The 14,069-nt window shown below is 44.8% G+C and overlaps 2 protein-coding genes across 6 annotated transcripts; one reads left to right on the forward strand and one right to left on the reverse strand.

The window, feature by feature from the left end:
* Window positions 1-2,980: 2,980 nt before the first annotated feature.
* LOC138214492 (histidine N-acetyltransferase-like) lies at window positions 2,981-5,766 on the forward strand. The gene is made up of 4 exons (XM_069176163.1): window positions 2,981-3,176; window positions 3,308-3,427; window positions 3,505-3,729; window positions 3,992-5,766. Exons 1-4 carry the CDS (start codon window positions 3,108-3,110, stop codon window positions 4,547-4,549), a joined length of 972 nt encoding a protein of 323 aa, XP_069032264.1. The 5' UTR covers window positions 2,981-3,107; the 3' UTR covers window positions 4,550-5,766.
* A 271-nt stretch (window positions 5,767-6,037) lies between these two features.
* On the reverse strand, window positions 6,038-13,103 carry LOC138214823 (protein DEK-like). 5 transcript variants are annotated; one of them, XM_069176664.1, is made up of 13 exons: window positions 13,033-13,103; window positions 11,850-12,010; window positions 11,155-11,253; window positions 10,948-11,057; window positions 10,530-10,624; window positions 10,314-10,443; window positions 9,165-9,542; window positions 8,950-9,072; window positions 8,863-8,913; window positions 8,618-8,702; window positions 8,366-8,508; window positions 7,268-7,336; window positions 6,038-6,634 (listed from the first exon to the last, which is right to left on the reverse strand). In XM_069176664.1, the coding sequence occupies exons 2-13, from the start codon at window positions 11,971-11,973 to the stop codon at window positions 6,587-6,589; spliced, it is 1,455 nt and encodes a 484-aa protein (XP_069032765.1). In that variant the 5' UTR covers window positions 11,974-12,010; window positions 13,033-13,103; the 3' UTR covers window positions 6,038-6,586. The 5 variants fall into 5 exon arrangements, with proteins under 5 accessions (XP_069032765.1, XP_069032757.1, XP_069032749.1 ...); XM_069176656.1 differs by having other exon boundaries at window positions 6,038-6,606; window positions 8,863-9,072; XM_069176648.1 differs by having other exon boundaries at window positions 8,863-9,072.
* Between the last annotated feature and the right edge of the window lie 966 nt (window positions 13,104-14,069).

Consider the following 14,069-nt stretch of genomic DNA (forward strand, 5'->3'; position numbering starts at 1 on the left):
GTTCAAATCAAAATTTTATTGTTTCATAAAAAATATTTTCTCATTTTGAATCTGATGCAGCAACACGTCTCTATAAGTTGTTCCAGGATCATGTTCACCACTGAGCTGCATCACCTCTTCTTTTAACAACACTCTGGAAACCTTTGGGAACCGAGGAGGCCAGTTTCTGGAGTTTTGAAAGTGAAATGTGGTCCCATTCTAGCCTGATAGAGGATTTCAGCTGCTCAACAGTTCAGGGTCTCCTTTGTTGTATTGTTCATGTCCTGATGCTCCAGATGTTTTCAATGATTGACAGGTCTGGACTGCAGGAGGCCAGTTTATCAGCGGACTCTTCTACTAGAGAACCATGCTGTTGGAATACGTGCAGAATGTGGTTGGACGTTGTTCTGCTGAAATAAACAAGACCTTCCCTGAAAGAGACGTTGTCTGGATGGCAGCATATGTTGCTCCAAAACCTGAATATATCATTCAGCATTAATGCTTCCTTCCAGATGTTCAAGCTACCCATGCCATGTGCACTAATGCATCCTGTACCATCACAGATGCTGGCTTTAGAACTGAGCTGATAACAAGCTGGATGGTCCCTCTCCTCTTTAACCTGGAGGATGCAGCGTCCATGATTTCCAAACAGAATCTCAGATTGTGATCCATCAGACCTCAGGACAGTTGTCCACTTCACCTCAGTCCATCTTCAATGATCTCGGTCCAGAGAAGGCGGCGGTGTTTCTGGATCATGTTTCTATCTGGTTTCAATGGTTTTCACAAGTGTTCCTGAGCCCATGCAGTGATTTTCACCACAGAATTGTGTCTGTTTTTAATGCAGAAATGAAGCTCATCCAGTATTGGTTTTTTAGGCTTGTCCCTTGCGTTCAGAGATTTAAATATTTTGTATATTACTCCGTCTGATTATACAGACTGTGTGATGCACTGTGACTGACCAGACTGATAATTACAGAGTCAATTCACTGAGACGTCCAACAAATAAAATAATATTTTTCTGTTTAATGTTAATACACTAGAGGAGAAGCTCTAATATTTCTGACTAATATCATGATGTAAACTCAGTTTTTTTGAGTTTGGGTTTGTATTTGCAGTAACTGCAGTTTCAAGATGGAGCCAGCAGGTGTCACTGTGCAGGTCACAGTTTAGACACATTAATAAATAAAATCAAATATAGAAATTCTAATAATTGAATGATAGTCTTTTAGGAGTGAGCTCAGAAAACCTGGTGTCTGTTGTTGGGTGAAAACTGATTGAAGTTTACAGTTTGTGTTTGATAAACATCTAGAATGGATGCCAGTCACACAGCTGCTGATCTTGAACGCATCTCTCAATGTTCCCTCCCTTTTATTTCTTTGCATGTTCTTCTGACTTCCTGAACTGAAGCAGGAAACTTTGAGAAAATAAACGGTGGCTTGTTTCTGACACTCAGAAGATCCAAAGAGTTTTTAGAGACTTTGAAAACAAAACTCAGAAAGTGTTTCTACTCTCAGTAACTGAAGATCTGCTGCAGCAGCCGAGACTGTAAAACCAGGATCGGGTTCAGTTCCCAGCAGGTTCTGGATGTCTGCAGTGGAGGGGGGAGGCTGTGAGCTGGTCTTCAGCCTGGCGGAGGAGCAGGACTTCCAGCAGGTCCTGAATTATTGAGTTATGGCCACCAACGTTTTGTGAGTCTCCAGTTACCTTTGAACGCCAAATTCTGAACAGTTCCCTCCTTGAGTCCAAGTGAATGTTTGTGCCAGATTTGAAGAAATTCCCTCGAGGCGTTGCTGAGATATTGCGTTGATGAGAATGGAACGGGCGTCTAGGACGGACATGAAGTCGTGAACTGACTCGGTGTTGACTGTCGCCCCCTGCAGGTCATCTTGTCTTTGTGCTGCGAGGCAGACGACCTCGGCCTCTTCGTCGCCGAGCTTCAGTCCAGACTCTGTCACCAGGCCGACTCCTCCTCTCGCGGTGCGGTGACACTGAACCACCAGCAGGCGGCGACTCTGATCCTGATGCGTGTCTTCGGTTCGCGCCGTGTTTGTAGCTCAGCTGGAAGCGTTGCTGCCGAGTCTCCGAGGTTACCTGGTCTTCAACGTGTACGTGGATCCAGAGGTTCTCCCGCCGTTACGTCACTTCTGCGAGAACAACGCAAATGTGTCGTTTTTCAAGGATCGCTGGGAGGAGTTCATCCTGGAGAGGAACCTCTGAAGGACCTCAAGGTTACCGCATGATTTTAAAACCTTTCAATGGTTCCTTGAACACAGACTCAAAGGTCCTTTCAAGATTCCAGAAGTTCCTGTTGGGTTTCAGAGTCATTTCGAGGATCAATGGTTGGCTTCTCATTCTTTCTGGAGGGTCTGGATTTGTGGGGAACCTTTTAAGTTGTGTCATTGGTTCCTGAAGGAGCTCTTGGCTCGACTGATATTATTGAATCAGGTTTTGCAGTTGCAGTGACTCGATGGACCGAAGATGGAGCCGGCCGAAGTCTCGGTGCAGGTTACTGTTTACACACATCGGTCCAACGGTGGACGGTCAATGTGCAGGTTGAGCTAATAAAAAACCAGCAGAGGTTGAGCTTTCAGAGGGTGCGTTAACGATCAGCTGCAGTCCTCCAGAAGTGTTGATTCATGTCTGCAGGTGCTCTTTGTTGGGAAGACGGACCAGACAGTGAGTTTATTAATTATGAAAACAAAGATCATGTTGTGAAAAATAAAACAACTTGTTTTGATTGACAATCTATGATTCATGTCAGTCAGTCTTTTAGGAGTGAGCTCAGAAAACCTGGTGTCTGTTGTTGGGTGAAAACTGATTGAAGTTTACAGTTTGTGTTTGATAAACATCTAGAATGGATGCCAGTCACACAGCTGCTGATCTTGAACGCATCTCTCAATGTTCCCTCCCTTTTATTTCTTTGCATGTTCTTCTGACTTCCTGAACTGAAGCAGGAAACTTTGAGAAAATAAACGGTGGCTTGTTTCTGACACTCAGAAGATCCAAAGAGTTTTTAGAGACTTTGAAAACAAAACTCAGAAAGTGTTTCTACTCTCAGTAACTGAAGATCTGCTGCAGCAGCCGAGACTGTAAAACCAGGATTGGATTCGGTTCCCAGCAGGTTCTGGATGTCTGCAGTGGAGGGGGGAGGCTGTGAGCTGGTCTTCAGCCTGGCGGAGGAGCAGGACTTCCAGCAGGTCCCAACGTTCACTTTTATTTTGAAATTACACTGTAAAAACTTAGTTCATGATCTTGTTGCATGTTTTCTGTGAACAGTCGTGTGCCCTTCAAAATAAGAGCTCCTTGAGCTGAAGTGTTTGTGATGCAGGTCCTGAACATCTGCAGCTGTGACGACTACAACGGTCTGGACTACATGGCTGCCGTCTTCCACCGCTGGCTGCAGGAGCCCGGGCGCCTCGTCTTCATTGCGAGGATGAAGAACAGAGTGGTAAGGACTGAAGAACGGGTTCCGGGGATGTGCATTAAAAGAAATGTTCTGATCCAAACCTGTGTGTGCACCTGAAGGTGGCGCTGGAGTCGGCACTGCTGGTGGACGGAGGCCAGACGGCCATCTTCCAGGGTCTCAGGGTGGTTCCTGACTTGAGAGGCCACGCCGTCGGCGGCGCCCTCCAGAATCACGTGACCGCTTACATCCGCCACAACTACCCAGAAGTCTCTGCTGTCCGACTGAGCCGAGCAGAGGAGCCTTCACCGCAGACACTGACCAAGTACAGACTCATCACCAAGGAGGTAATGCCGCAGTGCATTGTGGGAACTCAACTCTCATTTTGGTGAACACTCAAATAAAAAACTATAACTACTGAAACTATTCAACATATTTAAACAGAAATTTAAAGATTAGTTTGATTTTAAGACAAAATGAAGAAATCCAGGAACCACTTTTAAAAATGTCGCTCGATGACGTCATGACGAGTCAGAACCTCCGTTTGGTCCTTTCAATAAACCAGAGACACTCCTTCACTGACTCGGTGTTGACTGTCGCCCCCTGCAGGTCATCTTGTCTTTGTGCTGCGAGGCAGACGACCTCGGCCTCTTCGTCGCCGAGCTTCAGTCCAGACTCCGTCGCCAGGCCGACTCCTCCTCTCGCGGTGCGGTGACACTGAACCACCAGCAGGCGGCGACTCTGATCCTGTCGGACTACGTGGTTTCCAAACTGCTGCCCGGCAAAATCATCATCAACGACTGGGAGCCTCTGAAGCCGGTGGAGGCCAACATGGAGGTGCTGCGCCGCCGGGGGCTGACGTGGATCGTAGATCGTGAGTTTGAGCCCGCCGCCATCAGCCTGTGCAGCCCGCCGTACGCCGTGCCCTACCGCCACGACGCGCTGCGCGTCAACATCAACATCTTCGGCCGCAGCGTGTCTTCGGTTTGCGCCGTGTTTGTAGCTCAACTGGAAGCGTTGCTGCCGAGTCTCCGAGGTTACCTGGTCTTCAACGTGTACGTGGATCCAGAGGTTCTCCCGCCGTTACGTCACTTCTGCGAGAACAACGCAAATGTGTCGTTTTTCAAGGACCGCTGGGAGGAGTTCATCCTGGAGAGGAACCTCTGAAGGACCTCAGCATCACAGCACAGCTTCCAGCTTCAAACAAGTTTTAGAGCTCATTTCACAACTTTTCATGATTCTTTTATTTTTTTTTTTATAGTTTCTTGATTTTCCTTTAAGGATTCAAGAAGTTCCTGTTGGGTTTCTGTGAGTCTGAATTTCAGGTATTCCCAGAGTTAGTTCACGGATCAATGGTTGGGTTCTTGTTGTACTTGGAGGGTCTGGATATGTGGGGAGTCCCAGGACCCCAGGTTCCCATGAAATACAGAGATGGGGTGTAACAGATACCTTTAAGGGGATGTCAGTTGTTCTAGAAGAGTTGAGGGATCCTTGGTTCTTGGGGATAGTTTGCATACGCAGCGTTTATAAATGAGATCTCTGGTGATTGTGTTCAAGCTTCATCTGTTCTTGATCAAAATTAAGACTGAAGATCAAAATTAAGACTGAAGATCAAAATTAAGACTGAAGATTAAAATTAAGAATGAAGATTAAAATTCAGACAGAAGATTAAAATTAAGACTGAAGATTAAAATTAAGATTGAAGTTAAAATTAAGACTGAAGATTAAAATTAAGACTGAAGATTAAAATTAAGAATGAAGATCAAAATTAAGACTGAAGATTAAAATTAAGATTTAAGATTAAAATTAAGAATGAAGATCAAAATTAACACCGAAGATTAAAATTCAGACTGAAGATTAAAATTAAGAATGAAGATCAAAATTAAGACCGAAGATTAAAATTCAGACTGAAGATTAAAATTCAGACCGAAGATTAAAATTAAGACTGAAGATTAAAATTAAGATTGAAGTTAAAATTAAGACTGAAGATTAAAATTAAGACCGAAGATTAAAATTAAGACTTAAAATTAAAATTAAGAATGAAGATCAAAATTAAGACCGAAGATTAAAATTCAGACTGAAGATTCAAATTAAGAATGAAGATTAAAATTCAGACTGAAGATTAAAATTCAGACCGAAGATTAAAATTCAGACTGAAGATTAAAATTAAGAATGAAGATTAAAATTAAGAATGAAGATTCAAATTCAGATTGAAGATTCAAATTCAGATTGAAGATTCAAATTCAGACTGAAGATTAAAATTCAGATTGCAATGAGCAAAAAAAAATGTTGATTGTTTTCTGTCTCTTGACTGTCAATATGACTGAATATTTAGTGTTTGTATCATGATTGTGTTCAAATCTTTGATTAAATAAAATGTTGTAGTGGATCTCAGTGGGGCTCCAGTGGTTCTTATGATGTTTCTGATGTTTCCAATTTACATGTTCATAATATTAGAAACACCCGTGAGTAATAAACTGCTCAGGTGTTCCTAATAAAGTGCCCACTGGGAGTATCGGACAGTTTAACGCAGTGAGTCATTAATCCAGCTTTCATTTTGATCCGTGAAGCATTTCAAAATAAAACGATCACAGGTTGCAAACCGACCTGTAAAATGTTTTTTCTGCAGATTTAAAACCACTTCGAGACGTTTTAGTTCAAAAAGGTAAAATTTTAATCAGTAAGTACAATATTCATCAGTAACTGTGAATCAACAAGAACAAAACTGTGTTAATCAAAAATATCTTCACCTAATCAGAAACAAACTGTATGTACACGTTTTAATACAGAAATAAAAAAGAGTGAAGTCCTGCGAGTCGAAAGCAAAGATCAGATTCTGAAAAATGTTTTGTTTAAAAAAATTTAAAAAAATTTAAAAAAATCAGATTATTTAATAATAACCAAACGACCTACATTTAATCAGAGTCATGAGGCTGAAACTGCAGCAACAATTCCAACAAAGCAAACTGTTGAATTCTGGTTCATTCATGAAGTAAATTCTCCAACTTGTAAATTACAAATAATCATTATGCTCATAAATCAAATCTCTGCTTTGGACTCAATGTGTCGGACTGCAGTGAAAAAGTTGATAATAAACACTGTAGAGTTCAACTGAGAAGCTGTACACAACTCACAGCCATAAAATAACAACCAGGACGACATGAAACCAAAGAACGAAGGAACTCCTCCGTCCTCGAGGAGTCTTCAGGTCTTCATGTGATGAGCTGAGGAAACATTTACAGCATCAAGTAACTACAAAATAAAAGAGGAAAATCAAAATAAAGCAACAAATTAAAAGGAAAACTGAAGATCAAAATAAATAAACTGAAAAGTCTAAATTAACAACACGCCGTCTACGAACCAATCAAAATGAAGTTATGGGATGTAGGCGTCAGGTTTAAAATGAACTTGAAATGACAACATGGATCCACTGTGTGTGTGTGTGTGTGTGTGTGTATGTGTGTGTGTGTGTGTGTGTGTGTGTGAGAGTGAGAGTGTGTGTGTGTGTGTGTGTGTGTGTGTGTGTGAGAGAGTGTGTGTGTGTGTGTTTGTGTGTCAGTGTGTGTGTGTGTGTGTGAGTGTGTGTGTGTGTGTGTGTGTGAGTGAGTGTGTGTGAGTGTGTGTGTGTGAGTGTGTGTGTGTGTGTGTGTGTGAGTGAGTGTGTGTGAGTGTGTGTGTGTGAGTGTGTGTGTGTGTGTGTGTGTGTGAGAGAGTGTGTGTGTGTGTGTGTGTGTGTGAGAGAGTGTGTGTGTGTGTGTGTGTTTGTGTGTCAGTGTGTGTGTGTGAGTGTGTGAGAGTGTGTGTGTGTGTGTGAGTGTGTGTGTGTGTGTGTGTGTGTGTGTGTGTGTGTGTGTGTGTGTGAGTGTGTGTGTGTGAGAGACTCACAGATTTGACTGTTTGTTTGATGTAGTCCTTCTCGGTGGTGAAGTCGTGGTCTGGATAGGTGTCGAACACCTGGAACACAAACAGGAAGTAGTTTCATTAACCCAGAGAGGATCTGCTGCATCGTACTCTAGAGAGGAGGAGGTGGACTCTAGAGAGGAGGAGGACGTGGACTCTAGAGAGGAGGACGTGGACTCTAGAGGAGGAGGTGGACTCTAGAGGAGGAGGAGGACGTGGACTCTAGAGAGGAGGACGTGGACTCTAGAGGAGGAGGTGGACTCTAGAGGAGGAGGAGGACGTGGACTCTAGAGAGGAGGAGGTGGACTCTAGAGGAGGAGGTGGACTCTAGAGGAGGAGGAGGACGTGGACTCTAGAGAGGAGGAGGAGGACTCTAGAGAGGAGGAGGACGTGGACTCTAGAGGAGGAGGACGTGGACTCTAGAGAGGAGGAGGTGGACTCTAGAGAGGAGGAGGACGTGGACTCTAGAGAGGAGGAGGTGGACTCTAGAGAGGAGGAGGACGTGGACTCTAGAGAGGAGGACGTGGACTCTAGAGGAGGAGGTGGACTCTAGAGGAGGAGGAGGACGTGGACTCTAGAGAGGAGGAGGAGGACTCTAGAGAGGAGGAGGACGTGGACTCTAGAGGAGGAGGAGGTGGACTCTAGAGAGGAGGAGGTGGACTCTAGAGAGGAGGAGGACGTGGACTCTAGAGGAGGAGGAGGTGGACTCTAGAGAGGAGGAGGTGGACTCCAGAGAGGAGGAGGACGTGGACTCTAGAGAGGAGGAGGATGTGGACTGTAGAGGAGGAGGTGGACGTGGAAAGTAGAGGAGGAGGTGGACGTGGACTCTAGAGAAGAGGAGGAGGACGTGGACTGTGGAGGAGGAGGTAGCCGTGGACTCTGGAGAAGAGGAGGATGTGGACTCCAGAGAGGAGGAGGTGCACTCTAGAGAGGAGGAGGGCGTGGACTCTAGAGAGGAGGGCGTGGACTCTAGAGAGGAGGAGGTGGACTCCAGAGAGGAGGAGGTGCACTCTAGAGAGGAGGAGGGCGTGGACTCTAGAGAGGAGGAGGAGGTGGACTCTAGAGGAGGAGGTGGACTCTCACCCTCTGACAGATCTGCTTCATGGTCATCTCCTCCAGGTTGACCTCCTTCAGGAGTCCTGTGACCGTCTCCTTCAGCTGCTCCTCACTCGGAGCTTTCTTGATCATCTTGATAAGCGGCTCGTCGTTGTCCGAGCTGTCGTCGCCTGCAGGAGGAGCCGGACGAGGACAACCACCGTGAGAGGCTCCTCCCACAATAACCTCTACAGTCACCTGAGTATGAAGCGTGATGTCACGGATCGACAGTGAGCTCACCTGTGTTTGTGTTTGTGTTTGTGTTGTTCTTGCTGCTGCTGTCGGCCTTCTTCGTCTTGGCTGCAGCTGCTTTCTTCTTGCTGGGCTGGAAACAAACAGAAAAACATCGTCAGTGAACATCAGAGAGAAGAACGACACCGAGACACAGAAGAACACATCAAGGAGACAAACCGGAGACAAACCGGAGACAAACCAGTCGTCTTCAGACAGAAAGCTACAAGAGAAAAAGTAGAACAGTCTCTCACCTCATCATCACTGTCGGCGTTAGACTCATCTGAAGCGTCCTTCCTCACCCTCTTCTTCAGAGACCCCGCCTTCTTCAGAGACCCCGCCTTCTTCAGAGACCCCGCCTTCTTCAGAGACCCCGCCTTCTTCAGAGACCCCGCCTTCTTCGCTGGTCGTTTCACCGGTGCGGTTTTCTTCGTCTTCGCTCGGCCCGACTTCGATCTGGACGACTGACACGAACCGTTTAAAGAGAAACAAACATTCAGCTTTCTGTCACGTAAACAAACAAACGATCCATTAAGCTAATTAAGTGTCTGCTCACCTCCTCCTCCTCCTCCTCCTCTTTTTCTTCTTCTCCGTCCTCCTCTTCGGACTGGTCCTCCTCTTTCTCCGACCGTTTCTCCTCCTCCCCCTCCTTCTCCTCTTTTTCTTCTTCTCCGTCCTCCTCTTTCTCCGACCGTTTCTCCTCTGCATCCGACCCCTCGGCCTCGGCTGAAACCGCCACCTTCTCGTCTTCCTCATCGTCATCTTCGTCGCTGCTGGAGTCCATGACGATGGCTTTGGACTTGCTTCCCGTTTTGGACTTCTTGGGACTCGATGACGAGCTCTTGGCTTTGGGTTTGTTCTTCTTGGTTTTGGCATTCGAGTCGTCGCCCGACAGCTTCTTCTTCGATTTCCTCTTCTTCTTCACAGGCAGACGCTGACGGACAAACAGAGGCCACAGTGAGACACACAGAGGTCAGAGGACAGAAACGCAGCAGAGGTGGAGCTCCGCCCACAGTGAGACACACAGAGGTCAGAGGACAGAAACGCAGCAGAGGTGGAGCTCCGCCCACAGTGAGACACACAGAGGTCAGAGGACAGAAACGCAGCAGAGACTCTCACACTGAGCTGGAAACAAACAGATGTTCTGAAATTCAGTGAAATAACAAATACAATATTTACAGATGGACCACAACAGCAGGGGGCGGAGCTACGTTACACCGTGACTTTTCAAATTAAAAGCCCTCCAGCTTCACACAGCGTCCAGCCATATACCATGTTGGATGTTACCAGTTAAATCTGATGATAGAACGATTTATTTTGACACTTTTCAAACCAGACAAGAGTTACGTTCCCTCTTCAACTGAAAACATGAAATACAAACAAAAAGAAAAAAAAACATGCATGTGCTGAATTTAAGCTGTTGTGACACAAAATGTGTGCGTTGAGTATCAGTTTATTCCTGTTGACATAAAAGAAGCTGATTCGGCTGTTTGGGTGGAGCTCAGCTATGTGAATAAATGTCACTGAACAATGAGGAGCTCTCAGAAAGGAGAAAGGGTGGAGACCTCTGATCTGAAAGATTCAAAACTAAAACTAATGAAGCAAATAACTTCAGATTCAAGAAAAACAACAAAATATAAGAACATTTACCTACAAACGACATTTCAAAATAAGAGTCGGTGGCGGTGAAGATGACTCGGCTCACCTTGCCGCTGTTCTTCGGGGCCGTGAGGAACGTCAGGATCCGGTCCACCAGGTCCGAGTGGGTTCCCTTCTTCTCCACATCCAGAATGGCACAGACCACTTTCAATTTGTTGTTTGTGAAGTTTGAGTTCCTGAAATGAAGAGCAGGAGAAACATTTTTTCAGCGAACGGACGTCTTCGTCAGGCGACGGCTCGACTCGGCGTCTCCGAGACTCACTTGAGGAGTTTCTCTCGTTTCTTGGAGTACTGCTCGCTGTCGGCGTCGAACGGGAAGCCGTTGAACAGACGCAGGTTCTTCTTTAAGGTCGCCATCTGAGAGGAGAACAGGAGATCCCACGTGTTTATTTAATAATAAAAATAATGCAGAGTTAGCGCAGGTTTTATTTTGAATGTTTAAGCATCCTGTTACAGAATTAAAGCAGGAAATCTCCTGCTTTAGATGGTTTGGATTAAAATGTGAAGAATAAATCTGAAATGATCCGACTTGATCAGCTCACATTAGTCCTGCCTGGAAAAGCTCAATCTTACAACACAAATAATTAGATAATAAATGATTTTTACACAAAAAAACATTGTGAACAAGAAGCTCTGCTGAAAGTATGACATCATAAAGTCTCCTTTCAAAACATGTTTACCTTCCCCGGTCTGTCGAACAGGATGGCGTGAAGAGGCTTCAGGTCGGCCGGCTTCATCCTGGTGATCTGGTAGCTGGTGCGAGGAATGTCTCCTAATTTATCTCCACTTCCTGCAAATACAACAACAAAAACAACAACAACATCATCATCATCATCATCGTCATCGTCATCTCCCTGCAGTCCTGTCTGTTACGGGTAAATATTCACCGTCTCCGATCTTCAGCTTCTGCCGTTGTTTGGGCGCCTGGAAGTCGAGCCGCTCCACCGTCTTCTTCGCCCGCTTCCCCTCCAGGATTTCTACGACAGCTGCAGCATCACGGAGGAAAACACAAATCAAATAAAGTCCAGTCTGCATCACGAGGCTCTTCATCAATCTCCACCGTGAACGAACTTCTTCATGAACCAAAGCGCTCCGGCTGCAGGAGTTTTGTCAACTACAGGGTTCACACTCAAACATTCACCCATGAAAGCTAATTTAATGACCTCCTTTGTGCTGATCAGACAAAATCCAGCTACATGATTTTATTCCCGGCAGTTTACTAGTTTAGATTTTTATTTTTTTTAAACAGTTTTTTTTACAAACTTTTAACATTTTGGATTTTTTTCTTTCCGAGTTGTCGTTTTTGAGCCGAAGCGCTTTGAAATGTTGATTTTTTTCCTGCACTTTTGCCTTCGTTAGCAAAATAAACTGATGTTCCAAGAAAAACGATCCAATCGCCCAACTTTAATGTCTGGAAGAGACTTTTTAAAAATTCCAGGATATTCCAGGACAGCTTGTGAATGAATCCTCCACATCAAACAGGGTGTGTGTGTGTGTGTGTGTGTGTGTGTGTGTGTGTGTGTGTGTTGAGACAAAGTGGTTTTACAGGTCTAACAGGAGAAATCCAGGTGATTCCCGTTACCGGATGTTTTGGAGCGGCTCTTGTTCGGACCCGTCCGGTCCTCCCGCGACGCCTCCTGCTGGTCCTCCACTTCTTCCTCGGACACCGCCGAGCTGTCCATCGCTTCCTCGGCCACGTCGCTCATATCTGCACCGCGGCCCGTTTCCACAATCAGTTTAAACCTGACGGGAGAAAGTTTGACTGCTGATTGTGTTTAACATACACAGAGAATCAGTTCAATACTCCAATGAGAAATCAGACGATTTAACAAAAACTAATCAAACAAAGGCAAATTATGAACAATTATGCAGAGAAAATGGATTTTAAGTTTGTATTATTTAGTCTAACTAGTAGTTTCAGGTCAAGAATCATCTGTTATAACTTGCTTACGCAGCCTCAAAAATAAAGCACAATATTATTTTTGTAAATACTTGTCAGATGATGTGTCTGACTGAGAGGTTAGCTGTCAGTCAACTCAGGATATCTGGAACAACTTAAAACACTTTCCTAGATGTTTGCTCTGCATGTTCAGTCTGAGAAAAGAGTGAACAAACTAATAGAAGATTTAAAATGTAACTTTAGTAAAAGTAGTTTGGTGTTTAGGACGTGTGCCGAACTGAAGTCCTGCTTCTTGTAGTTCGTTGAGTGTAATCATTAGATGTTGGTAACCCGTGTTCTGTCAGCTGGCTGCTGTTTGTCCTTAAAACGGCAGAAATGTCAACGGAGTCTGGCAGCTCGGACAGAAACAATTGGCACCAACCCTTTCCATTAAAGCCGACTCGTGTCTGGAGGCGGAGTCTTCGTGACGTAGAACCATTCACTCCAACCAATTAAGTTTTTGATTGACGTGTTTTCAACGTTATTGTTCCGCATTAAAACGTCCGCGCGGGTTGTGAACTCTTTCAGAATATGTTCTTTGCGTTAAGTTAGCGCTGCCGTGACGCCCCGGTGCATGCTGGGTAGTTAGCCGTTGTTAACTAGTTAGCAAACCAACCCAACAGCACGTTAAGGTTTAACTAGCTGCAGCTAGCCACCGCCTGCTAACACTGACGTTAGCTTCGATCATGTTCGTGGCGCTCAGCTGCGCATTCATTCAAGACAAACAGCGACAGACCGGCTCCAACAGGATGAAGCGACCCGCAAACATGTCACCGAAAAACCGGAGTCTCCTTCCCGCCGTCGGACCGGAGCTGACCGAGTTTACCTTGTTGTGACTCCGGATCGCGTCTCATCCGTCAGCTTCTTGTTTTTGAGTTCATGATGGCGGTTTCTCAGGGGGGCGGGACTAGTGCGGCGGCTACAGCCTCTGATTGGACCGACGTTGAATGACGTAAATCTTCCTCGTGTTGGTAACAGGAGATGGAACCCAGCTCGTGTTGCACTACCGCCCCCTGCTGTTGCTGCTGTCACATGGCGGAATAGAAAAATAACAGAAAATTATCATTATTTCTATAATAATAATAATAATAATAATAACATAGAGGCAGTGAAATATTATTGTGAAATGCACACAATAATAATTCTTTCATCCCAGTTCCACAATATAAATGCAGCAGAATTGTTTTGTATTTTCCACATTCACACCAGTGAACACGTGAAGTTTACCACGTGATCGTTTTGTTTTTCTGGGAGGTTGTAGGTAGTCACAGTGATTTCAACTACTCCGTCGTTGTTGTCCGTACTGTCGGACAGCCGTGACATTTCTCACGCATGCCGGCAGCTCTGAGTGACATGTTGGGTTTATTATGGAACTGGTTGGAAACGAGTCTCTGCGACAACAAACCAAGTTTGTTTGTGATGAACTGTGTTCACAGACGATGGTTTTCACAAGTGTTCCTGAGCCCATGCAGTGATTTCCACTCCAGAATAGTGTGTTTTTAATGCAGTGCTGCCTGAGGGCCGTTTCATCATTTGATATGTTGTCTGTGGTTTATTTTCAATTAAAATATGGGTTCATATGATTTGAAAATCATTGCATTCTGTTGTTATTTACATTTTACAAAGCGCCCCAACTTTTTTGGAAACAGGGTTGTATTTAAAAAAAAAAAAAGAAGTCCCCTCATGAACTGACCACAACAAACTATTCAAATCATAAAAGCAATATAAAGTGTATAAAAATAAAGTTTTCTCTCTGTGGTTCTCCTGACAATGACACCGTGTCATGCATGAAACACATTAAGTCCTTCATTATGAGGCTGTAACTTATAATTGTTGTCGACAGCCTGCGTTGATGCAACATGA

Source organism: Embiotoca jacksoni, unplaced genomic scaffold, assembly GCF_022577435.1.
Source record: "Embiotoca jacksoni isolate LCO1_2020_lvr unplaced genomic scaffold, fEmbJac1.0.p SCAF_106, whole genome shotgun sequence".
Taxonomy (NCBI): domain Eukaryota; kingdom Metazoa; phylum Chordata; class Actinopteri; family Embiotocidae; genus Embiotoca; species Embiotoca jacksoni.